At 37.2% G+C, this 26,429-nt stretch overlaps 2 protein-coding genes and 1 pseudogene across 2 annotated transcripts; 1 reads left to right on the forward strand and 2 right to left on the reverse strand.

The window, feature by feature from the left end:
- Nucleotides 1-378: 378 nt before the first annotated feature.
- Nucleotides 379-16,701, reverse strand: LOC117910203 (2-(3-amino-3-carboxypropyl)histidine synthase subunit 2-like). The gene is made up of 10 exons (XM_034824263.1): nt 16,562-16,701; nt 14,982-15,205; nt 12,894-13,002; nt 11,896-12,253; nt 4,674-4,743; nt 4,466-4,533; nt 3,469-3,584; nt 3,266-3,372; nt 2,095-2,234; nt 379-1,019 (listed from the first exon to the last, which is right to left on the reverse strand). Exons 1-10 carry the CDS (start codon nt 16,640-16,642, stop codon nt 763-765), a joined length of 1,530 nt encoding a protein of 509 aa, XP_034680154.1. The 5' UTR covers nt 16,643-16,701; the 3' UTR covers nt 379-762.
- Nucleotides 16,702-17,376: 675 nt separating this feature from the next.
- On the reverse strand, nt 17,377-21,624 carry LOC117910185 (annotated as a pseudogene).
- A 1,240-nt stretch (nt 21,625-22,864) lies between these two features.
- On the forward strand, nt 22,865-26,225 carry LOC117910181. The gene is made up of 3 exons (XM_034824239.1): nt 22,865-23,205; nt 24,861-25,097; nt 25,691-26,225. Exons 1-3 carry the CDS (start codon nt 22,948-22,950, stop codon nt 26,033-26,035), a joined length of 840 nt encoding a protein of 279 aa, XP_034680130.1. The 5' UTR covers nt 22,865-22,947; the 3' UTR covers nt 26,036-26,225.
- Nucleotides 26,226-26,429: the final 204 nt, after the last annotated feature.

Genomic DNA, 26,429 nt, shown 5'->3' on the forward strand with positions numbered 1-26,429 from the left:
TTTTTTTTCCCTTCTACCATTCAACTATATTTTCTTTGGCTCTATTTTCCCTCCAACTTTCTAGAAGCCATCTATACTTTCTTTGCCTCTATTTTCCCTCCAACTTTCCAGAAGCCAAGTATAGCAGAAATATCTGGATCAAAATTTTATTTAAACATGCAAATATGAAATATATATATATATATATATATTCTCCACTTATTGTTCGATACCATTTAAATTTATTTTCAAAAACAATCCGTTTTCAAAACAAATTTTCCAAAAAACTGTTTTATATCAAAAATTTGTTAAATATGTCCTCCGTGTTAGAAAATTGTTTTTTTATTTTTAAAAACATAAAATGGTTTTCAAAAACAATCCCCAAACAGGACCATAAAATTTTCACTGGAGTTTCCCCCCAACCTCTCTTTAGTAGATTCAATCGTTGGGTAGAATAATCAGCATTGGAGTACTCCAAGTCCATTCATTCCGATATTCAATAGCATTTTATCTAGGCAGCAGCTTCTGGCTTATCATCCTGAGTTACCCTTCCTTGGAGTGCCCCAAAAACACCCTAAAACCCTAAATTAAGGTAACTAACACACTCCAGAAATGAGTAAATCAAACTTGGAAAGCTAATGCATTCCATAATTACCGTCTAGAAATTGAACAGTAATGGAATCCGAGACAAACCTCTTGAGGCGATCAACTTGAAGATACACTGCAGTGGCCAAACTTCCTTGCCCAGAAATGCTGGTATCCTGAACTTTGGAAAGATCTTGATCAAAAATTCTCTTTGCCTTTCTCATCCTCATACCCTGATGCCTTTCCAGCTCTCCCAATCAAATATGGTTCAGGCGAGGAGTCGTTGCTATGCATCTCAAGGCCATGGTAAGATCGGGCTGCAAAGAACTCGGCTCCAGATTTAGCTGTTCCCTTGATTAGGGAATTAGGGTGCTTGTCCCGCACTTGTAGGGCTTTCTCTGTTGCATATGCTAAAGCAAGAGCACCGTCTTCATCTTCTTTAGCATCCTCTGTCTCTGCAACAAATACAAATATTTATCAAAACTAGGAAACACTGGCCACATGTAAGATATTCATGATTGGGAGCGTCAAAAGCCCTGAAAGACCGAATCCCAGTAGGGCTCAACCTAAGTAGATCCTGCAGATTATAAAAGCCACAGGGATGGACAAGACTAAAAATAGATCAATAAGAACAAAAAGGCTAACCTGATGCTAGTCGATATCGATCAATTATAATCATTTATATAGAAATGAGTGCTAATTCAATCCACTTCAATTTCGATATCAACCTTTGCTTTAAATATGAGGGGGAAAAAATGAAAATTTAAGTACCGAAAAACACATAATTCCTAAGCTTGAATTTCCAATAGTGAATAAATCATAGATTTTTCTGTTCATGAGTTACAACTTACGATTGATTGTGAAAGAGTAAATCACATCCAACATTTTCAACGATGAGTGATCTTGGTTGATGAACCCATATATGCCAGCCAAGATAAGTAGTTTTCCCCACCAATAGTGTTATAGCTCCCAGTTCTCTTTGCAGGATACGTATTAAAGGGTAAGTTTATTCTTCTAACATTTATAAAAGAACAGTTGGTATCTCAATGTTTTACATAAAAGGTCTCTTTGTTCCGTAAGGAACAAAACCCAATACCAAATTCTCATGACACTTTCCACACTACCAAACAAGACTAACTATTTACTTGTATTAGTCCTTCTCAAAGCACCACGCAAAGAGGGAAGAAAGGATAGGCTTCACTGGTTTCAATAGAAGTCATTTCCCAACCCAAGGGAAAAAAGAATGTTTCAGTTGGTTACTCATTAATTAAACGGATTCTTCAAATTATGCCACCATGTTACATCCTATAACCTAAAAGAAAACTTTACTTAAATAGAAGAGAAAGTGAGGAGGTGTGTTTACCATGATGAAATAGAAGAACAAAACTAGAAGTTGTTTCCTGCTCTGTTCTCAGGATTGAAGAGAAACACAACCAAACAGTATAGTCTATAGTCATTATTAACTAAACCTCTTTTTTCACCAAGGAAGGCAGTCCCATTCTGAAAGAAGTAGATTGGAGAGAAAACTACCTTTCAAGTCAAAGTCTTCAACATATCCCCCTTGAAGGAAGGAAAATCGTGCTTCTTCTGATTGGTTTCTTACTTCCACTGGAGATGATGAAATCAAATCACGGAATTCCATAACATATGCTCCAGTCCATTGACTTCCTCTGAGGAATAAAAAGCAAAAACAAACTTTTTTAGGTAATCTAAAATCAACAAACAAACAGAAATTCTGGTAGTAATAAACTGGACCTATATGAATCCTCGGAAACATTATCCCTTTCTGTACCCTTCACCTCAGCTTTTGCATTTCATATCCTGACCCCATAATTTTTACTTCATTTTCATTTTTCTATTTGCATTTCATATTCTGCAGATTAGAGAAGGTGTCCATGGTGTTACCATGGCCTAACATGTGAATTGGAAAAGTAGAAGTTTGGTTTACAGAGAGCAGAGAAGTTCATGCATTTGACACCCTAAAGCAACTGGAGTCAAAATTCAGAAGATTTCAAATATCCAATGAATATGGAAACAAAACAAAGATTTTCACCAGCTACATGCTAGAATACAGACATTTCTTCAAAGCACGATCCCAACTGACTCAACAACCTTATTGTTTGCAAAGGTGCCCATCCAGAGAAGTGGCTAAATTGCTTTCAATATTTTGATATTTGTATTAATTACTATAGTTAGCATTAACGATGACTCCCCAAGTTTAAATTCTTTAATATTCACAAGCTTGAATAAAGGAAAGGTTCCATAGCATCCAAATGATGAATCCCCAATAGATCAGCTAAAATATGACTCCCAAATGATGATAACTGCTAATTAACTTTTACCAAAGCATCTAATTATCATAAACCTAATGCTCTACAAATATCGATTTCTTATTCCAGTCAAGAAGGGAGAGGGGCAGGCACTTATTAAGAATTCTCTTCCAGTTGATAGAGACACAGGCAGAAATGAAGAAACACTCCTACGATATTTTGTGTGAAATTTTATTTATAGCAGAATCATCTAGTGATATCTTATGTGAAGCATGAGGAGCATCAGGACATTAGGAGAGTTATTGGTTAACCCTAAAAACTGGTGTTGGGATGCCCCAAGGAAACTGTGGGAAAAGCAGCACTGATCATTTAAAATTGTAAAGATTAAAATCAGTTCGAAGTACAAATATGAAGTGTATTCAAAGCAGTACCTGTTGAAAGCAAGCATCGCTTCGAAAGGAGTAATTACTGGAGCTAGGAATTCTTTACTATCCAAGAGAGCAGTTTGGGCACAAGAGACATATATGAAAACATCACACTGCCCAAAATGTAGATGTAATTAGAACTCAAATATATTCTTATCACCCCTAGCAGAAACCAGACAATTATCCATTTACATGGTTCAGAAGATTACCTCAGGAAAGTTGGCAAGTTTTGCAGGGTTTGGTCTTCCCATAACAAGAGTGTATGCCTTCTTCCCCGCTGCTGCAATTAGCTCTTTCATCTGGCGGATCATATGAAGATAACCAGCTGCATCAATAGTTGAAAATTAAATAAATGACCTTCTAGGATCACAAAGGAGACATACATGATCACAAACACAAGCAAACTTCCAAACATTTGCATGATAGATTTTAAGGAGGAGTTAATGTATTGGAGGTTCAGGGAAAAGCTAAATTCAGAATCTGAATCAATCATGACATACAAGTGTCTTGATCTCAATAAACCGACCAGATAGGATGGACGGATCTCACTAACTTTTTTTCATGTTTGAATTTCTCAAAATTAAATAGAAAACCAAGAAAGCCAAAGAGTGAAGCTAACAACCAAACCCAGACCTCAGTGGTACCCATAAGATCTGAAACTATGTGCAGGATCATTGTCCACGTGATTTCCAAATAATGGATGTTTATCAGAACTAATCATTTGTGAGTAGGAAACCATGCTACATAGGTAAAAGAGAATTTTGACACCAAAGCATCATCAAACTTCAAAAGAAATGGCTATAGAAAAATTAAAATTAAAATTAACATACAAAAAGCAGCAATAAGAAGGAACAAATCCATCAACAACAACAGCAGTCCACCAATATTTATAAAACCTTAGGCATGGAATATCTGCTAAGCCATGAAGACTAGAAGAAAGCATCAAAATAAATAAAAATGCATGGCTGTTACTTTTTCTCTTGGTAGGCAACAGTGTTGTCACATTCTGTTCATATTCATTTTAATCTTAAGCAATGGGAGCATAGACATAAAACATGCTCAGTGAAACTATGGAATACAGGTTCACAAAAAACTGATTTTCAATTCCAAAACAACATAACACTAAGACTTTGTTCAGAAAAAAAAAAAAACCTAGGGGATCTTCAAGAACAGTAAATTACAACTAGAACTCACAGGGGAACATACCTACACCAAGAGTTCCCACCAAAAGCCCAACAATATTAGAATCCTTTGCCTTCTCCACTAAGTAATATCTGTCAACATATTCCTCAGAAAATCATGCAACAAAACTAGTGAACAACTGATTATAAAGGAACAAGAGAGAGAATTACATCATCACATAAGGACATAGACATTAAATGCATTGTAAGTTTAGCAGAAGCACAAGTACTACCTACGCTTGAGAATCCTTCTCTGTTGTGATAAGTCTGTCACCAAACGATTATCCACTGCATCATATCTGACTGAACAAGCATCAAGACAATTAAATAAAGGTTGAACTGAAAAGAGAAAACTGGAACACTGGGTAATTCAAGTGGTATGCTTTATCTATTCTGTAACTAATCTCCAGGAAAATAACAGAACTGACAAACTTGCAGAATTATTTCAAGAACGTTTGGTTAAAATTCAGGGTCCTCATTAAGGACTAGAAGGAATAACACACAAGTGCCCACTATTCCAAGGTCCCTACTAATGTACCAGGACAAACTAGGGAATAAAAGTATGCAATTGTGTAGCTTTGTCCAGGAATGTCCATGGCAAAGAGATCCAGTCCAAAAATCAAAACTATCAAGTCAGAGGAAATTTTGGTCATATCAAATTAGCAATCTACCGATCAAAGTTAACCTGCCTCATTTTCAAAGATGCTCTACTTCTGCTAACCTCCTTCCAAAGTGCTCACCACTAACTTCCATGTCATTCTGGCCTTATTAATCTTCTCATAAAAGAAAAAGAGGATGTCGGTGAAGGTTTTCGTGGAGAGGAAGACCTTCTTGGTTAAGTATGAAGGCGAGCAAGGAGGAACGTGGTGTTCGATCACAGAGCACAGTAGAGGCTCTGATTTCGTCTTAGGTTTTGAAAAGGAAGCAGTGGGGTGGATGATCAAACATTTGACGAATGCCATAGAAAGGGAGGGTCATCTAGGTTTTAACAGAAAGATCAGGGGAAAACGTTGTGTCCACTTGATGGAAGTTGGCTTCAACGACCATGGAAGGTTCATAAGGATATCGGAGTTTGCTACCAAGAGAAGATATTGTTGTTTGATTATTCCAGAGGGCAAGGAGGGCAGAGGGTGGGAGAATATTAGAAGTGCGCTGTCTTAAATGTTGGTGGTCCCCTCGTCGAAAACAGCTGAGAAAGGAAGGCAACACAGAGGAGAAGATTTCCCACAAAATCAGGTGGGTCCCTTGCAAAGGTCTTTTGCGAAAGTGGTCAGTGGCGAAGGAACAAGAGAAGGCGGCCTTATTTCTATCGGGAGATGGGCGCGTGCAGTGGTGTGTGAATGCAATGAGGATAGGGTCAACTGGGTTGAGGTTGGCCGAGTGGTGGCGAGAAAATTAGGGAAGAAAGGCGTAGTCACAATTGTACCATTCTCAGGCGGAAAAGGAGTTTTCTTCGTCGAAACAACAGAGGAAGCTATATTTCTCCAAGACTTGAGGAAGTTACGGGTTGGGGGAAGGATTTCAGTACAGATGAGAAGATGGTCGCCAAAGGAAAATGCGGAAATTGAGGGGAAGTTCAGAAGAGGCTGGATCGAACTACGGGGGTTACCATTTCACCTCTGGACTGAGATACACCTGAAGAAAGTAGTGGAGCAATGGGGGACAGTGACTGAAATTGATTGGCGCACGTTAAAATTGTTCGATCTTAGCAAGGCGAGGGTAAGAATAGCAATGAAAGACAGGTCAGTCCTCCCAGCTCTACTCGAGGTGACAAATGGCGACTGGGTGTTTACAGTTGCCGTCGTAGTGGTCGGAGAAGAAGACTGTCGAGGAGGTAGCGCAAAGGGCAAGTCGACTCGGGAGGCCTATGCATCTAACTCGGGGACAGGTGGAGGAAGGTGGGTGGAGAAATTCAGATCAACGGCTGGAGATAGATGCCGTGTCGAGGAGGACAATAGAACGAGGAAGGGGGAAGAAAGGGGTATGGTTGTGGCTGTTGCAGAGGGACACGTAGCAAAGGAGAGCAGGCACAGTCGGTCGCCCAATTCGAATTCAAATAAAAAGGACGATGGGACTGTTGAGAAGATGGAAGGGGGCGGGGAAAGGGCCGGAGGGGACGAGGCCTCTGCTGTTGAGGACAGTCGGGCCTATGAGAGGAAGGCCCAGAATCCATATAAGTTTGGATCAAAAGTTGAAAAAATGGACTGCTTTTATAAAGGCCCGTCGGGGATGGCCTGAGCCCAAGGGGAAAAGATACAGTGGAGGTGGAGACGTCGTCAGGAAATGGAGATGATTCACCCGCAGCGGGAAAGGGGAGAAAAGATTCTGGATATGGTCTAGAGGCTCAGACCAGTAGTCCCGCAAAGAAGAAAACGACGATCGGTTCAAAGAAGCTGTGGTCTACCCTTCTCCCTCCAAGCTCTGAGCGCAAACAAGGTCTTCGATGTCGCAGCGAGACCATTTTGAGCGAGAAGGACAAGGTCGGCATCGAAGAGCAACCAGAAGTTGCGGCTTTAGGGGCCGATTACCTGGCGGAAAGAGGATTTAGCGCGAGTCCTCTCGTCTCTCGCCGTTATTCAAAGATTTGGAAGCTTCGCTGTGGGGAAGGGGCTTCGACATCAAAAAACGAAGCGGTCATGCACAATTTCCACTCCGACGAACAAAAGGAAGGATTTTTGGGCCGAGTGGGGTCCGATCCTCGCGGCGCAACAGTCATGGTGTTGCCTTCTACGCCAAAAATCAGAGGTAAAGGGCTAAGAATTTTGGGGAATTGTGGATTATTGGCTGCGGAAAATCTGGAGGTAACCCCGTCTTCAACTTTTCAGTCTCCCTCGTCTCATTTCCCCCCTTCTTATGGATCTTTTTCTCCCCTCTTGAGTCCTGCTGCCCCCACTCTTCCCAGTTCAGACATTCAGCCCCTGAATTCTTTGGAAAACCGAGAGAACTCAAAATTTCTTTTCAAAAAAGATGACGATGGTACTGTGGGTCAAATTAGTGTTGGTTTCCCTAACCTCGGTTTGGAGGTGAACCAGACTGATTATCCTAGCCAGGTGACCGACAGAGTTAGCCCAGTGATGCCTAATACAAATCCATCTCCCAATCAGGCTATAGTCAGTCTGGGTGTTTGTGCGGGTTCCCCATCAGGTAAGTTTCAAATAGAAGGAATTTCTCCTAGAAAAATGGCAAAAGTGCGCGATGTCTTAAAGACTCTGGATATAAAAGTATATTCCAGGAGGAAAAGCAGATGTACCAAAGGTTTGTGAGATGAGCTGGAGCTAGTTTGGAGGATTAGGGTCCGTGTGTTTAATCCATGAAGATAATCAGTTGGAATACCAGGGGGGTTGGGTTCAAGGAAAAAGAGAAGGGTAGTTAAAGACTTTTTGAGATCGGAAAAACCGGATATAGTGATGATTCAGGAAACAAAAAAGGCAGAGTGTGACAGGAGGTTTGTGGGTAGTGTGTGGACATCCAGAAATAAGGAATGGGCAGTCCTTCCGGCATGTGGGGCTTCGGGGGGGATTTTGGTTATGTGGGACTCTAAAAAGTTGCACAACGAGGAGGTGGTATTAGGTTCCTTTTCGGTCTCAGTCAAGTTTGCAGTGGATGGAAGCGAACAATTTTGGTTATCAGCCGTCTATGGCCCAAATAGCACAGCTCTTAGGAAGGATTTTTGGATGGAGCTTTCAGACATTTATGGACTTTCGTACCATGTTGGTGCGTGGTGGAGATTTCAATGTCATAAGGAGATGCTCAGAAAAATTGGGCGGCCGCTAGATTGACCCCAAGCATGAAGGACTTGGATGACTTTATAAGAGAAAACGAGCTGATTGATCCTCCTTTAAGGAGTGCTTCATTCACTTGGGTCAAACATGCAAGAGAATCCCGTTTGCAAGAGATTAGACCGTTTTCTCTACTCAAATGAGTGGGAAACAATTATTCCCGCAAAGTCTCCAAGAAGTTCTTCCGAGATGGACGTCGGATCATTGGCCGATTGTCTTGGAATCCAACCCGTTCAAGTGGGGTCCAACACCATTCAGGTTTGAGAATATGTGTTACATCATCCAAGTTTTAAGGAGAGCTTCGGAAGATGGTGGAAGGAGTTTCAAGGAGATGGGTGGGAAGGTCACAAGTTCATGAAGAAACTCCAATTCCTTAAGGCCAATTGAAAGAGTGGAATAAGAATTCTTTTGTGACCTAATTGAAAGGAAAAAAAGCATTTTGTTAGATATTGCTAACTTTGACTACATGGAGCAAGAAGGGGGTCTTCCCCTGAACTTTTAATCCATAGAGCCGTAAGGAAAGGGGAGTTAGAGGAGTTGATCTTGAGGAAGAAATTCATTGGAGACAAAAAGCTAGGGTGAAATGGGTTAAGGAAGGGGATTGTAATTCAAAATTTTTCCATAAAGTGGCTAATGGCAGGAGAAATAGGAAATTTATCAAGGTGTTGGAGAATGAAAGAGGCTTGGTGATGGATAATTCAGAGAGCATCAAAGAGGAGATCTTAAGGTATTTTGAAAAGCTCTATGCTAGTCCTTCTGGAGAATCTTGGAGAGTTGAAGGCTTAGATTGGTCTCCTATATCTAGAGAGAGTGCGTCTAGGTTGGAATCCCCTTTTACTGAAGAAGAGATCTATAAGGCCATTTTTCAGATGGATAGGGATAAAGCACCGGGGCTTGATGGTTTTACTATTGCAGTGTTTCAAGATTGTTGGGATGTGATTAAGGAGGACTTAGTGAAAGTGTTTGATGAGTTTCACAGGAGCGGGGTAATTAATCAGAGCACTAATGCGTCCTTCATAGTTCTGCTACCCTAAAAAAAGTATAGCAAAGAAGATATCAGACTATAGACCCATTAGCTTGATCACAAGTCTTTACAAGATTATAGCCAAAGTGTTAGCAGGGCGTTTAAGAGGGATACTTCATGAAACCATCCATTCCACTCAAGGAGCTTTTGTTCAAGGGAGACAAATTTTGGACGCAGTCCTCATAGCCAATGAGATAGTGGATGAGAAAAAACGATCAGGGGAGGAAGGAGTTGTCTTTAAAATTGACTTCGAAAAGGCTTATGACCATGTGAGTTGGGATTTTTTGGACCATGTGATGGAGGAAAAGGGGTTCAATCCTAGATGGAGGAAATGGATAAGAGGTTGTCTATCATCGGTGTCTTTTGCAATTCTAGTGAATGGAAACGCTAAAGGGTGGGTTAAGGCATCTAGAGGTTTAAGACAAGGAGACCCTTTATCCCCTTTTTTGTTCACCATAGTAGCAGATGTTTTGAGCAGGATGTTATTGAGAGCAGAGGAAAGAAATGCTCTAGAGGGTTTCAGGGTGGGTAGGAACAGAACAAGGGTGTCCCATTTACAATTTGCAGATGACACCATTTTCTTCTCTAGTACTCGAGAAGAGGACTTGCTAACTCTCAAGAGCGTTTTGCTTGTGTTTGGGCATATTTCTGGGCTGAAGGTTAACCTTGACAAAAGTAATATTTATGGCATCAACCTTGGTCAGGATCATCTTCATAGGTTGCCGAGCTGCTTGATTGCAAGGCATTTGGGTGGCCCATACTCTACCTGGGTCTTCCTCTGGGTGGGAATCCCAAGTCGGGTAGTTTCTGGATCCTGTAATTGAGAGGATCTCGAGCAGATTAGATGGGTGGCAAAAGGCATATTTATCGTTTGGAGGTAGGATAACTCTCATTCAATCTTGTCTCACTCATATGCCTTGTTACTTCCTTCATTGTTTAAGATTCCCGCCTCCGTGCAGTAAGAATTGAGAGGTTGCAAAGAGACTTTCTATGGTCTGGGTTGGGGAAGGAAAAAGAGATCATCTAGTCAGTTGGGATGTAGTGTGTAATCCGAAGGCGAAAGGGGTTTGGGTCTCGGAAGGATTTCCTTGCGGAATTCCGCTCTCTTAGGGAAATGGTTTGGAGGTATCCCAGGGAGGGTTCAGCGCTGTGGCATTAGGTCATTTTAAGCATTTATGGATCACACTCTAATGGTTGGGACGCCAACACTGTTGTTAGATGGTCACATCGTTGTCCTGGGAAGGCTATTGCACAAGTTTTCCAAATTTTCCAAGTTTACTCGGTTCTTGGTAGGAGATGGGGAAAGAATTCGATTCTGGGAAGACTTTGGTGGGGGATCAACCTATGGGGGTCCGTTATCCAAGACTACTTAGAGTAGTATTGGATAAAAATATTCCTATTTCTTCTATTCTCGGATCCACTCGACCCTTCTCTTGGAACTTCAACTTCCGCCGTAACCTTTCCGATTCCGAGATAGAAGATTTAGAGAGTCTCATGCGGTCTCTTGATCTTATACATTTATCACCTTCGGTTCCAGATAGGAGATCTTGGTCTTTATCTTCTTCAGGACTTTTCACAGTCAAATCTTTCTTCTTGCCTTATCCCAAAGATCTGGTTTGCCTTCAGATTTCCCTTCCAAATTAGTCTGGAATTCTCAAGTCCCCTTCAAAATCAAGTCCTTTGTCTGGTTAGTGGCTCACAAGAAGGTTAATACAATGACATGTTACAGTTGAGAAGACCTACAAAGCACTTAGTCCCGACATTTGTATGTTGTGCATGAAGCAGGGAGAAACAGTAGATCATCTTTTTCTTCATTGCCCTCTGACGATGGGGTTGTGGTACAGACTATTTCAGTTAACAAAGATAGATTGGGTCCCTCCTAGGAGCATCCGAGACATGCTTTCTACCAATTTTAATGGGTTTGGATCTTCTAAGAGAGGGATTGTATTATGGCAAGCTGCGTGCATCGTTTTATTATGGTGGTGTGGCGGGGAAAGAAATGCAAGGATTTTTGAGGATAAAACAAGGAATTCAGAGAACCTTTGGGACATGATTCACTTCCTTGCTTCTCTATGGGCTTTTTGTTCTAAGGTTTTAAGGGGATTCCCCTTAATGTGATACTCCTTGATTGGTTAGCGGCGTGCAACTCCATTGGGGTGGCCTAATTCATAGCAGTTGCCTGTATCTACCTTGTATTTTCTCGCTTTTGTTTCATTGTAGACTTGTTTTTCTTTGGTGGGAGGATTCCTCATCCTTCTCTTGTACTTTCCTTTTTATCAATATATGCCTTTGTCGTTTCCAATCAAAAAAAAAAAAAAAAATTAGCAATCTAACAGCTATTGACTGGATTGAGAGGAGGATACGGATGTTTGCAGTGTATATATAAATCCACGGAAGCAATCTCATCCTTTCCAAAAAGCAAATAGATTCGCCATAAAATAAAAAGATAAAAACAGAAAGGTCAACGCAAACATCTTCAGCTATACAGTTTTTTCAGCCAAATAGACCTTTTTTTTTTTTTTTTTTTGGATAGGCATTTTCAGCCAAATGGACGTAGGCACACACTAAAATGATATGTATAGTGCAAATGCTATACACATGTATATATGAGGAAATATGGCCATAATGTTTATAAGAAAAGAGCACTTCTACCTATGTCACAGCCATTGAATGTCAGTACAACATTTGCAAATGCTGAATTATCAGCACCAATCCAAACCAACAAGTAGTCCTCCATTCTGTGTCCCTCAGGTAGATTCCAAACCAATCCTCCAATGCTATATCTAGTACCAGTTGCCTTTCCGAAACCTTCATTGGCAGTAAAGCTGCCAACTGATCCAAGGTGCCCATTGGAGGTTGTACAATCTTTTGATGGATTCATAACTGAGCACATAACTTCAGCAAAGTGGAATTCCAAGTTGGATGTGGATCCACTTAGCTTTGATGATTCAAGCATCAATGCTTCCTTGATCATTTCTATGGCATGTGAATATTCCACCCCAAAAAGAACCTACGCTTTAGAAACAAACAGTAACCAATTAAAAAAGATTAGACCAACAACCACTGCAGAAAAGCATGTAGCCCCTATGACAATAAGCTAATCAGAAAGGTAAATACAAAAGCAATCTTTAGGATAAGGTTGGGATGCAAGAGGAGAAAACAACTCAAGGAAAAGCACAATCATCAAATCTTATGCAACCTCACAATCACTACGGGGCATTTGGGCATCCCTTGAATCAATCCTTGTGTTCTGACATGACTTACAAAAGTAATTAGTTCGATAAGAAATTTAACTTGTATACATCACCAAAAAACAACATAAAAAATCATATGTAAGTCATTTATTGGAAACCAAAATGCCCTTAATTTTACACGATTGCTATCCATTTATTGGCCTCCTTAATGAAGTTAAGAATATTATAGAAATATATGTGCAGCAATGACAAAGAATTCGCTCTTCTGGCCAATCTGAAGCCTTCTGGCCTTAAAGGGAGAAAGAGTAACAAACAAAATATTCTTCTAGCCAGCCCCAATTAGTTGGGGTTTGAGGATTTGTGAGTTCTGTTCAGTTGTTGAATATGAAAAAAAATTATCATGGTTTACAATGTTAAATTAGTATAAAAAAGCATGTATTAGGTCACTGATCATACCATAATATGCTTGCCTTGAGTCAATGCGTAGGTGGATAAATTCTCAGCGCAATTAGATATACTGATGGGTGCCTTCCCAAAAACAAAGAATGCTGGAAGATTTGATGTCCTGCAAATACAAAACTAGGTAGCCAATAAAAAATAGCATCTAATTCGACCATCTGAGCAGCATCGAGGGCTAAACAACCAAGATCAATTATTGCACTATAAAATTCTTACCTCAAAACCTTGCAGAAAAAACCACAAGGGAAGGAAAAAACATAAATATAAAACAAGAAAACACTTGTTCAAATCCTCAAACCAACTAAAACCTGAAGTCAGAACATAAAGCCAGTAGAGTTAACTTCTAAACCTAAACACCTTCATGTCTAAGTTATAGCCCAATCTTTCTGCACCTAGCACACTTCCATGGACAATTCCCCAACAAAACCAAAACATTCAGGTCTAATAAGGAGTGACTCAACATATTTATCCCTTATTAGTTGCTTAGGGGGAGGAATTATAGGCCCTTACTCAGTTTGATTAGTCTATATTTAAGTCAAGAGAAAGCTGGAACATTGCAGCAGATTCTTAAGAAAGGATTCAGCTTTTTTTTTTTTTTTTTGAAAAAAGATCAAGGTTTTAAGCTTGTTAAGTACTATGGTTTCAAACATAGGTTCATCTTTTCCCTCCTTCACATGATGCTCGTTAGAGGTATTCGTCTTCTTCTTCTTCTTCTTCTTCTTCTTCTTCTTCTTCTTCTCTCTCTCTTTCTTCTTATCATTCTAATCTCTTCTTCTATCATCTCCTCCCTTCCTACTTAAACTACATTGTTTGCATTACTAGTAATTATAAAAAAGAAATCAAACAACAAGTGTGCTGCCGTTTTCTCTTTGAAGCCCAATTCATTCTTTATATTAATCAAATAAAGTTCCTTCAACCTACCAATGCCCATTCACCCCTTATGCTCTCCTTAGTCCTTAGTTTGAGCCTAGGCTTACTATTGAGGAATTTTACTTGAGGAAGTGACTTTCATTAGATTTCAAACCGGCAACACATACACACAGTGCTGCTTACTTTTAACTATTCTTATTTATTTGGTTTGTCCTAAGCTTTTGCATCTTACATACTCTTCATGCTAATAAGAGATTTATTAGAAATAGTAAGCATTTATCAAAAATTGTTTATACTGCTTCTCTGGAATCCAATCTGCCTTTAAGGCTTGCTTTATTTCCTTTTTGTTCTTTTTTTGGCATTTTTTAAACACACGCACAGAGCTGCTTTTTTTAAAAACTATTTTTATTTTATTTAACACACACACACACACAGCTGCTTTCTTTTAACCTTTTTTTTTATTTGGTTTGTCCAAGCCTTTGCACCTAATATGTTGGATGAAACAGATATTCGAAGAAGAAAAAATTCCATAAACACTATATTTTTTATCAATATCTTTTAGGTCTCTTGATGCCAATAAGAGATTTATTACAAATGGGAAGAATTTATTAAAAATTACTTATATGCAATCTTTGGAATCAAATAGTCTTGCTTTATTCTTTTCTGTTTTTATTTTTTTTTTCTTTTGGCATTCTTTTATTTAACCCACATTGCAGTCCTCCCACCCGACAAAACAATGAATAAAAATGATAATGGTAAAAGAGCCCTTGAGAACTAGCTCAAGTGGTAAAGGGTTGGGGAGGACTTGTGGGAGGTTCCAAGTTCAAGTCACAATAAGGACAGAAAAACAATGGCAAAAAGAAATCCTGTAGATAAGTTTCTCAACTAAATGGAGATTAACAAAAGAATATATAGATTGAGTTAACATTTCACGAGCCCTTGAACCCACAGTTATCATCATTGTAATGACAGAAGTTATATCCAGGTTCTGAGTTTATGTGGTTTTTCAGTATTTCATCGTGTCTGGATGATTTTTGCACATACAATTTGGCAAAACACATACACACACACACATACAACCCTGAAGCATTTTCTGCTGCTCACATTTTCATAGCACAATACATAATGCATAAGTTGAGCAAAATAAAACTTGAAAACCCCCAAAAAGTTTCTAAAGCTTGATATAAAAATTTAAGTGTGAAGAACAATACTCACGGACTCAAACATGTGTGTCCATAATGAACAACGCAATCAGCATTAATATGCGATGCTCCAACCTCGTCAACACAACAACTACCATATGTTGTATCTGCCATTACAAACAGCCCAACTTCTTTGCCATCTCCACTTCCTACACTTCCTGATTCACTGGGTGACTCTAATCTGTCCCTCAAAGCTTTTACTACTCGTGTAGCATCCTTCAAGAGCTCATCCGGAAACTGAAATTCAAACCACAGTAACTTGTAATTCAGGCTAGTAAGAATAAGAAAGAAAATCCAATGCTATATTAGGTTGCTGAGAAAATTTAGAAATAGAAGAATAAGAATCCTGATCTGATTTCTTCTATTGTTTATAAACTCAAGAAAAAAATATAGATTAAAAGGATTTCACCAAACCAACTCAAATAGAAATGAGATTCAAAGTTTGGTAGCATGAATGGTTCTGTTCTCTAAAATATTTTTTCCAAGTATGTACTCAAAAAAATAAACAAGAAAACAAAGGCAAAACAAAACAGAAGCAACATCAGTTTAATATTCTTGTGTGTTTCTGCATGTTCTCCTTGTATTCTAGATATAGTTGTAGAAAACAGAGAATGTCAATTTACAATTCCCTAAGAATACCGTATTTCTAGCCATGTTTTTGTGTTCACTGGAACAAAAACAGAACTAAAACATGGCCTGGGTCTATTCTCTTCAATCAGATAGTAATGTATTTGGCGATGCTCAGAAAAAGTATGGTAAGAAAATAAGTCAAATTTTCAGAATCTTTGGTATTTTGATATTTGGGACCCAAGAAAAAAGAAGCAAAAAATAACCTCTGACTCAACTGAAAATAAAGAAATTGGATCAATATAGTTGATTTTTTTAAGGCAAAACAACATAAAATATGGCATTCAAAATTCAAGCCACAAGAACTTTGATTCAGGTCATAATCAATGGAAAGAAACCATGATCTCCATTGGTTTCGAGAAAATGTAGGAAAATAAAGGAGATTCAAAACTTCTTGAATCTTAAAATGTGAATTGTTCATGAATTAGCAACAACTTTCGGCTGAACTCAGAATTTCAATTAGTAGAATCATTTGGATCAGTTGAAATATACAACTGCTTCGCAATTATTATGAGATTTTCATTCTCTAGAAACAAAACATTGTACATAAGAGTGCTGAAGACAAGTGTAGCAGAAAGCCAAAAACCTCCACTCAACTGTTTCACGTTATTCATGATGCAAGTGTTTCATGTTCAGTAAAGAAAAAACAACATTAAATGCAAAGATCAAAGCTTTTCTTCTTCTCCCCAAGTTTCTCAGAAACCAAACGAAGGATAGAGAAGAGGAGGTTTATCTAGGGCGTTGGCTCAGTCGAGTTGAGTTTTCCTCAATTTCAACAACTATAATAACAATACCCCAAACTTTTTCTTTTCGTCTCCTCCGTGTTCTCCGCTCTGATTGGATGCAGAGAAAAACAACAACCAAAACACAAGAAAGAAGAACAGAAGAACCGTAACAATCAAAAAACAAAAAATTTCTATTGTTTGCGTCTAGTCCCCTGGACTTTTTCTTGGCGGCCAAACGTACCTGCAAAGCGACTCTGGTGAAGTTCCGGCTGCGTATGAAGTCGGCGGTGAGGCCAATTTCGTAATTTGATTCCAATTCCATGGCCGAAGGTGAAGAAGCAGCTGCTCTCTCTCAAGCCTCCGCCGTGAAAAAATATATAAAAAGAAATAAGTGAGAGAAGAAAGCAGAAGAACGAAACGGGTCGGATTGGATCCGTATTTGCAACCTACGTAACTTATACCAAATAATTTATATATTTGGAAAAATATAAATGATTTATAATTTTTATAGTGTTCTATAATAAATAAAAATAAAATTTTGGAACTTTTAGAGGTTAATTCTCTTTTAATTCCCCATAAATTTTGACTCACATCTTAGGCTATGTTTGGTTCCGAAAAAAATATTAAGAAAAAAAAAATATTAAGAAAAATTATTTTACCGTATTTAGTTCTATATAAAAATAAATAAATAAATATTATTAAAATTATTAAAAAATTATATTTTAAAATTATTTAATATTTATATAAAAGAATTAAAGAAGTAAAAATGTTTAAATATTATATAAAAATAATTTATTAATTTTAAATTTATTTTTTATTTCCCTTATTCTTTCTTCCATTCTACTTTTCCTCTCTTTTTTTTTCTTTGTAATTTCCTTCAAATACTCCAATATCCAAACATAGCCTTAATCATTTGAAATCGAAAATAGCTTGATTTTGGGTTTTTAAATAGAAACTTATAAAGTATTCTCAAAAAAAAAAATTATAAATTAATAAAAAAACATATTGAGAAACACATTGAATAATTCTTCCTTTGCCAACACCTCCTTAAAAAGGTTGACAAAGTAAATTGAGAGCACATCCATACTAGTTGTAAGACACATTGTTTAAAAATCACCCACAAGGTCTAGGGTTTCTCCAACAATGTAATTATAGATTCTTAAACCTTCATCCCTTACAACAACTACAAAATATTTTGGTGAATTATGTAGTCCTTGGTATGATGTAATTGACTGTGATAGTGAAAAAGTTGACAAATAAGTCACTCGTGCATCACAGAACGGTACACGAGATTTTTACATGATTCGACACACGAAAAACCATCTGCTTACCAGCAGTTCAACTTGAAGTGAAGGATACAACTCAAAACACTTGATCCTGGATCCTGTTTTCTAGCTTGTTTCTGCTTGGTCCCTCCTGCAATCAGCAACATGTACAGAGTTACCATCCATCCTGCCAAGAATAATCATGTATACACCAGGCGAAAAATAACAATAAACTCGAAAAAAAAAAAAAAGAGAAAAAAAAAAGAGTATATTAGGGTTACTGAAATTCAACTTGCAAGAAGTTTCAAGTTAAATCAATATAAGAAGTTGTAAATCCTTCCTAAGGGAGGAAGATGGCTCTGTTTTTCTCTGTGAACTTTCATTTTTCCGGCCAATTTATTAGCAGAATAAATTACAGAACTTCATCTTCTTGCTGCTTTAATACCATCATATTCAGTAGATATGGATCGGGGCCTTGAGGATGCAAAAGCCCATCTCTTTTCCAGCGACCAAAGGCACGGGAAGCAATCCAGAACAACTTACATTTGTTAAGGAAATATGGCTCATACTTCATGAACAAAGATTTTAACCTAACAGCATCAACTAAATGGGCATGAAGGAAGGAATGCAGATCCCGCTAGTTCTAGCCTATACCATTTAAAGGGAACAGGAAGAAGAGTGGGTGAATAAGGTAATATGATCGGGAAAGCTCATTCTTTAGGATGGTGAGCACTCGGGCGGTTTCTAATAATTCACTCTTTTATCAGATGGCATCATGAGAACAGATGAAAAAAACACGGATTCTCATTGGAGTGTAGGGAAGAGAATTACAAGGGATGCTCAATGCTAATCTAAGAGTTGAAGATCAAATGCACTAAATCGGGGCCTAGTAAATCACTATCAACTCACCATGTGGTTGCATTAACACTATCGGTTTCAGTTGATACACATCAGAGCCTTTCAAATAAAACCATGAGATCCTTCCTAATCAAATCCTTCTTCACATACGGATGAATATACAAACGATGGAGAAACAACAAAACGATATGATAATCCCTTGTATTATTCCCAGGCACCAAAAGTAAAACCAAAGTTCCCTTGCAAAATCAACATCACATCTATCTCAATCAAGAACTTATATCTGTCCATGAACTTAGCTATATGGTTTGTGGGGCTTGGGTTACTTGAAGGAAATAAACTCTCAATGTATGTGTATTTCCAGTTTAGGAAGAGAAAGTATAATTCCATTACAAAAACCGAACTTCACACCCCAAAACTTTAACTTGTCAGCGTCAACTAAATGGGCATTGAACTAATGCCAGTTATTGGAAGGGAGAGACATACACCCATTCAACCCTGAACCTGAAAAAGAACTAGATACTGAGTTGGTGAATTGTATACCGTGTCATCAGGAATGCCCAATTTTTAGCGTCATGAGCGCTTGAGCAGTTCCTATTGATTCACTCTTTAGCAGTGAATTCACCGGAATAGATGGAAAGAACACCCGGTTTCATTGAAAAGTAGGGAAGGGAAGGAATCATAATGCATGTTCAATACTTATCCTAGACTTCAAGATTAAATTTAGATCCAACCAAAAGATTCAATAGTTTGGTCACTTTCTTAAATGAACTGCCATGACCAGGTATGTCAGTGGAGCCCATCAAATGGTGTAACCAAGTGCATCAAATTCAATTCAGAATATTTTTCTCTATTTGAAAAAAACCGAACAAGTAGACGAATAATACTCACTCAAATATTTTATTTACTGAAGCTGACATCAGCCCTTGGTAGTCAACCATTCACCCTTTGTGTGCATAAGTCACCCGAATATTTCTACCATCCAGTGACTGAAAGGGAGCATAAAACACAACATTAATAGGTAAGGTAATAACATTTTTGTGTTATAGTGAAGACAGAGAAGCCCATGACACTCGAGATTTACCTGACCATCCATCTCTTTCAAAGCTATGTGGGCGTCATCGTCAGAAGTGAACTGCACAAACCCATAGCCTTTTGATTTCCCACTCACATGATCACATATAACCTTAACTGCTAAACGTGATAACACAATTGCCTTAAAAACTTCATGGTTATAGACAATGACAAAGATAGCAAATATAGCTAATGTCCCACCATATTACCATCAATTATTTCACCGTACTGTCCAAAAGCATCTTTAGAATGGTTTCATTGGTATCATAAGAAAGACCTGCATCTTGAATTATATATATTCATTAGCATCTTGATCTGAAGTAACTAAATAAGAATAGGAAGCTGAAGAACCAAGTACTGGGCCCCTTGTGATTGATACTTTGTAGACAAACAATTGCTCATATTTACTAGTCTTTACAGCTATGTGCAATTTAAGGGTAAAAATTTACGTACTTTTTGAATAAAAAATTTAAGGGTAAAAATGTCTAAATGAGCCTATATGTGCAATTTTCAATACATTGAAGTTGTTTTTCCAAATATGGGTATTATCTCGTCCCTTCAATCAAATAGTTCTCACTTTTTCTACAAAAAAACAAAAATATACCAAGACAGGAGAAGGTGAGGGAAGAAAAAAACTCCTGCTAACAGAGTAACAGAAAAGAGGTGATGACCAAACGAATGCTTGCAACAAGATTGCAAGCAAGCCAATGAACATACCAAGTTGGCTTATAAAATGGGCATGGTGTTTTTGCCATCTTAGGAGTTTTTTGTCTTTATTTTTCACACATTAAAGATACACTAAAAAGAATAACACCATATCCATTGTATGAGAAAATTTTCTTAGAATACATATATATATATATATATATATATAAAGAGCCCACAATCTCCATCTGAAGTTTAGGTTTAGCTCTCAATACTGAATAGAAGATTCTAGTACAAAGATTGATATGATCTAAATGGTTAAAGATCTATCATACATGGTTTACGCTTCTCAAATCCTTCCCTTTCCAAAAGAGATGGGCAATGTCAAAAGCAAGGCATTCACCACAAAATTGCTCAACAACTTAATAGAGCAATACTATGGTCCTATGTTGCATGGGTCTGAATACAGGTGTCAGGTATGGTATGTGTCTAGGTGTATAATCCCTTGCACTAACAAATTTTAGAACATGGGATTTGGCAAAAAGGATCTTAATAACAATCACTGACACTTGGGTATGAGATAGTAAAGAAATATATATATATCAATAACAAAAACAAAGATAGCTTTGATAAAAACTCTCATTCTTCTCTTTTATCACAATTTTTTCTTTCTGGCCCCTAAATATTTCTAGGAAAGTTCACTTCCAACAAGGATCTCATACCCACCACCCACACCCATGTTGTGTCGATACTTGGGGTGCGGTTGGAAGATCCGAGCATTGTAGCTATGGTCATGACCCTTCCCCCCTACAAGGTGAAAGCTCAGTACATCCACACTCCACAGAGCCAAACAAGGCATCTAGATTCTCAATGACTACTCCACATCATCTAAGAAGCATTTTGACAAACATTACTCCTGCATCTGAAAGCAAAGAATAAGGACATTCCCAAAATCACAGAATTCTACAACTGTTTGACCTTGAATTCAAACAACCCATTTCCTATTAACACTAACGTAAAATTTAGAGGCTATTATTAATTACATTTTCCATAGTAATATGATTTTGATGCCAAACTAGAAAGAATATCTTAAACAAGAAAAGGTAATATCACAATTGATTGATTCACAAGCATACAGAACAAGGGGGATACCTCCAATGAACAATTTTCTGCAAGAACCACGCGATGCCAGCCATCTGAAACAAGGGGACGCAGGGGAGAGACAACGAAAACGATTCAAAGACTGCATTTTCTTTCTTCAGATTTCACCTGGGGGCAAACAGAGAAAGAAAATCCGTCTGAGATGAAACCCATTATCAGGAAAACAACAATTCGTATCAACAATACAATAATCTGATTTTTTTCAACCACAATTATAGATTCAAAAATATGGGAACCAAGATCTACAACTACAGAAAGTGAGATTGACACTGAGCTGGTTGCTAATAACCAAGCAACATGATAAAAAATTTGAAAGCATATTTAAAATAAAATTAAAATTTTTTAAAAAAATTATATGTAGAGGATAACAAAAAAATAATGGGTTTAAATTGAATTGAAGCTTACCAGTAAGATTGGAAAAATGATGGATTGAAGATTGAGAACATGTTTCTAGTTCCAACATCTATTTTCCGACTTTTCTTAATACAGATAAATCATATTAAAAAAATATGAATTTTATTCGAAAATAGAAAGTATAATGCAAAAATTAATTTTTATTTTATTAAAATTATTTAATTAAACATAATTTTTTAGAGTGTTTTCATCATATGAAAATATATTTTAATTTAATTAATTTTTAAAAATATATCATAATTATCCACATTTTTTAAATATATTTCCCTATCATAAAATTTAATCAAAATTTTAGTATAATCCCCTTGGCTAGTAGTGGGTGATCGACTTAAAAAACGAATGCATCATTCAAGTGGCATTTAAATAGATTTCTTATTTTCTATCTTTTAAAAACAAAGAATATTAATAATTTTATTTAAATTATTTCGTCCATCCATGAGCCCTCAAAAATACTTTTCAGACTAAAAGTGATTTTTAAAAACATTGTAAAATAGACTCTTAAATAAAAAATATAACATTTTTTAAATTGATTAAAAATATTCACTATCTTAATTTATAATAAAATATTTTTTACAAAATTTTTAGAAAGTATTTTTAATATTTTTAACACTTTAAATTTTTCATAAAAAAATATTTTTAAATACTAAAAAAATTAAAAATGTTTCCTAAATTACTACTAAACAAACTCTAATTCTAAAATAATTTTTAAAATCAAATGGTTAATTCATAGTTGTTTTTTTAGTTTCTACATTTTATATAAAATTATTACTAATTGAAAAAATTTAAAATATATTCAACCAACAATTTAATTTTTATAATATTTTTATTTTTATCAACATGTCAATTTTAAGTAAGTTGGCAAGCACGTGTTATTAATGTATAAATTAAAAAAAATTATAAAAATATTGGAATTAGTTGGAATATATTAATAAGATTAATGTTTTAAAGTGCATATATAAACCCTAATATGAAAATAATTTTCTATCTCATAAACCCCAAGCCCTAATCTAAGGCACGTGTATAGCGCATGACCAATTCATATTTTAATGACAAATTTACCCTCTTAAAACCATCAACATGACCATTTTGCCCTCCTTCCCTCATCTTCTTGGAAAAACCCTTTCAAAAACAACCAAGTTGCAGAGAGTCGGAGACAGAGGAAAAGCGTTCCTCTATGGCCACGGCAAGATAAGCAAAGGAAAGGGACCACATGGCTTCCTTCATGGTCATCTCATCTGTTGCAGTTTCAGACCCTTGTCCAGCTCTCATGGCTGTACCATTCACAAAGGCCTCTCCTTCGCCTTCTGGGATGATGCGCATATGTCAAACACCCAGAATTGTTTTCAGGGCAACTGGGTTGAGACTCAAGAGTAGCAGTATTGCTGCTGTGAATGCGTCAAGGACATACAAGCAGTGCATGCCTGTTTGCTTGTTTGGTGGGAAAGGACAGTCTGAGGGTGACAGTGAGGTATGTGATGATTCATTGAATGGATGATTAATGCTTCAATTTGGTCTGTGAGGAACAGTTTAGATGATTGAGTGCTGCCCTTATAATTAACCCCTTTTGTGATTTCTTTCTAGAAACCTAATCAGATGATGCGATGATCAAATTTTGTGAGAAATTTGATTGACCCATCAAACCCATGTGTGTGTGAGTGGTTTTCTGGAAAGCAATTTTGATCAACCCCATTTGTGATTTGTTTTTAAAATCCTAGTCTAATTTCAAATTTGAGAACCCCATCAGGCCCATATGCATGTATAGTTGATCAATGTGTATAATGGTCGATTCATTGAGTGTGTGGTTGAATATAGCAGAGACCAATGTGGGCAGTTAACTATATTGTATAAAATGGGAAATGGGAGTGAGTTCCCTAAGTTGACCTGTTTCCATGAGTCCCAGTTGTGGATGGTGGTCTCTTTTGAGTTTTGAGATACAATTATGCAGTTTGAAGGTATGGTTTTTCTTTTAGCAGCTATGACTTGAGTATTTATCTTGATTTTTATCCATTATAATCTGCACTACATTTGCAAATGGCGTTAAGAAAACGATAATCTCTTTGAATGGATTTTTTGAATTGCTTCTCCAAGAGACACAAAACATACCCTGTGATTTCCCTTTGTAAATTAAGGGCATTTCTGCATATTTTTGCATTGTGTCTTGTTGGAGAAGCAATTTGGAGAATCCATTCGGAGGGAGTATCATCACTCTTATGTTAGTAGTTCCTTTAAATCATTCAAATGTTTTGTGTTTCAAAGATTTATTGGAGGATATGGCTTCTGATAAAGCTAACTGGCAAAAAAGGATTCAATGTATCAATTTCAAACATGTTGGATTAAGGCTTGGTTGAGTAAGCTGATCATAGTGGTTGCATAATTTTAAATGCCTTCCTATCTTCAGCATTGTCCTAGAGTCTTGAACCAGAAGAGCAGACCAACCCAATTCTCTAGTGTCACCTCAACAACGCCTTACATTCAACCACTTAAAGTTGAGTATATGAGTCCTTTTTTGCCATATAGCTCCATCTAGGAACCTCGGGGATTTAAGTATTTATTTTCTTATAGGTTTTGTGCTGGCTGGCTGTCTGCATAATGCAACCCCCTTTCTCCAGGCTTGACTAGCTGTGGAGAAAATAAAACTTTAAGCATGACCCCTGTTTATTCTTTTATTGCAATCTCATTTACCATGTATTTACCTATTCCAAGTGCTCCAAACTCACTGGATTTAATGCAGAAAACTATGCTTATTTTGTTTTGAGGTTGTTGGTTGTGTTTGGTTTGGTTATTCTAATTGCTAATTTCTTTGTGAATACACTTTCAGAGTAATCTTATTGACTTATAACAGCTGTTGGTTACAAATCAGTTTTGATATCATAAATGGTTCCAACTCCTCTTTTTCCTTTCACCTCGATTATTTGTATTTCCAGCCATTCAAAGTGGATTTTTTTTTTCTACCTCCAATTTTTGCTAAGAAAAAGATGATTTGAGCTGCTTTTGGTTGTGGAAATATAAGGCATGGACTCTCTTAGGGGACATGTATTGGACTAACCTGATTGAATGAGAAGTTCATAAATTACTTTGACTTATAAATTATTTTCATTTGATTCGACTTCTAACTTTCTTCAGGCTTCTCCATGGAAAGCTCTTGAGAAAGCCATGGGAAATTTTAAGAAGGAATCATCAGTGGAGGATGTGTTACGGAAACAAATTGAGAAACAAGAATACTTTGATGATGGAGGCAGTGGTGGAAATCCTCCAAGTGGTGGTGGAGGCGATTCTGGTGGATCAGAGGATGAAGGCCTTTCTGGGATTATGGATGAAGCAGTGCAAGTGTTCTTAGCAACTGTTGCCTTTATATTGCTGGTAATAATATCTCTCGTTTTCTGTCTCACAATTAGAAATTCTAAAGCACATTGTTTTCCATTAAGAGTCAGAAGCAAGGGAAGATTCTAGTGTAATGGAAGTATCCCTTTACACATACCACAATATTATCTCCAATTCATTGGAAATTTCATATGTTAGTAACGTTCTTCTTGCTTGTCACTTGAATTGGAAGTAATATTGAGGTTGGAAAATGATCCAGTATATCTAATGTGTTGGCACAACTGTAGAAATGGAGCAAAGATAGTCTTATCCTACCATGACCAATCTCTTTATTTTTGCAAAGAACCAAAATAAACGACCCCTGTAATAAAAACGAAACCTTGTGGCATGATAGTAGGTGCAAGTATTTCATCAATTACATTGAGATGCTTTTAATGAGATGGGTATAGGGAATTTCACCAATGTTCATCATCACACAGTTGCAAGCACTTGAAACGAATGATTCCTAGCGATACATCTTTCCTGGTATTCTTCCTATCAGTAAAGGAAAAAAGAAAAGGTTTCCTGGTGGTATGTTCGTGGTGTGCCCCAAACCCATATGTATTAACTCTCGCTCATTGGTTAAATTGCAGTATATATACCTCCTTGATGGTGAGGAGATGGTTCGGCTGGCAAGGGACTACATCAAATATCTTTTTGGAGGACAGAAGAGTATTCGGTTACAGCGTGCAATGTCTAACTGGAGACGATTCTTAAAGAGGTTCTCTACAAAGAAGGAGGTGCAGAAGGATTGGCTGGAACAGGCAATCATCAGTACCCCAACTTGGTGGGATGACCCTGCAAAATACAGGCGCCTTAGAAGGTCTTATCTTGCATCATCATCATCCTCATCATCATCCTATGATGCATCATCGCCCTATGATGCATCATCGCCCTATGATGATGATGATGATGCATCATCACCCTATGATGCATAATCATCCTATGACTAATCCTGAAATCCTTGTAGCAATTTTGCCTTCCCTGCCTACATTTTTCTTTTTTCCCTTTCAATTATGCAACATTGTCTTCATTCTAGGTCAAGAACTATGTTATTACAATTTTAACTTTGCCAAATATTTGAAAGCCTTGAAGAATTTTATTATCCAATCATACATTAAAAACAAACACAATGCTTGGGCACTGCAAAAAGGGTTTGATGGCTGAATAACAATTGAATCATGATCTTAGGTTTAACATCTGACATATTCTTAGCTACAAGGTGTTGGACATGGCTGTATGTTCTAAAACATCACTCTTGTAGTAAGGAGGTTCTCGCTTCTCACTAAAACTACCCTTGAACAGAAGTTTATGGTTGACTACCCTGATTTG

Source organism: Vitis riparia, unplaced genomic scaffold, assembly GCF_004353265.1.
Source record: "Vitis riparia cultivar Riparia Gloire de Montpellier isolate 1030 unplaced genomic scaffold, EGFV_Vit.rip_1.0 scaffold644_pilon_pilon, whole genome shotgun sequence".
Lineage (NCBI taxonomy): Eukaryota > Viridiplantae > Streptophyta > Magnoliopsida > Vitales > Vitaceae > Vitis > Vitis riparia.

Coding starts and splice junctions, on each gene's coding strand:
- LOC117910203 (XM_034824263.1), bottom strand. CDS start 16,642: ATGGAATTGGAATCAAATTACGAAATTGGCCTCACCGCCGACTTCATA. Junction 12,254..12,893: donor CTCAAGGCAAGCATATTATG/GTATGATCAGTG, acceptor TCTAAAGCGTAG/GTTCTTTTTGGGGTGGAATA. Junction 3,585..4,465: donor GGTGGGAACTCTTGGTGTAG/GTATGTTCCCCT, acceptor CTATTGATGCAG/CTGGTTATCTTCATATGATC.
- LOC117910181 (XM_034824239.1), top strand. CDS start 22,948: ATGGCTTCCTTCATGGTCATCTCATCTGTTGCAGTTTCAGACCCTTGT. Junction 23,206..24,860: donor AGTCTGAGGGTGACAGTGAG/GTATGTGATGAT, acceptor AACTTTCTTCAG/GCTTCTCCATGGAAAGCTCT. Junction 25,098..25,690: donor CTGTTGCCTTTATATTGCTG/GTAATAATATCT, acceptor GTTAAATTGCAG/TATATATACCTCCTTGATGG.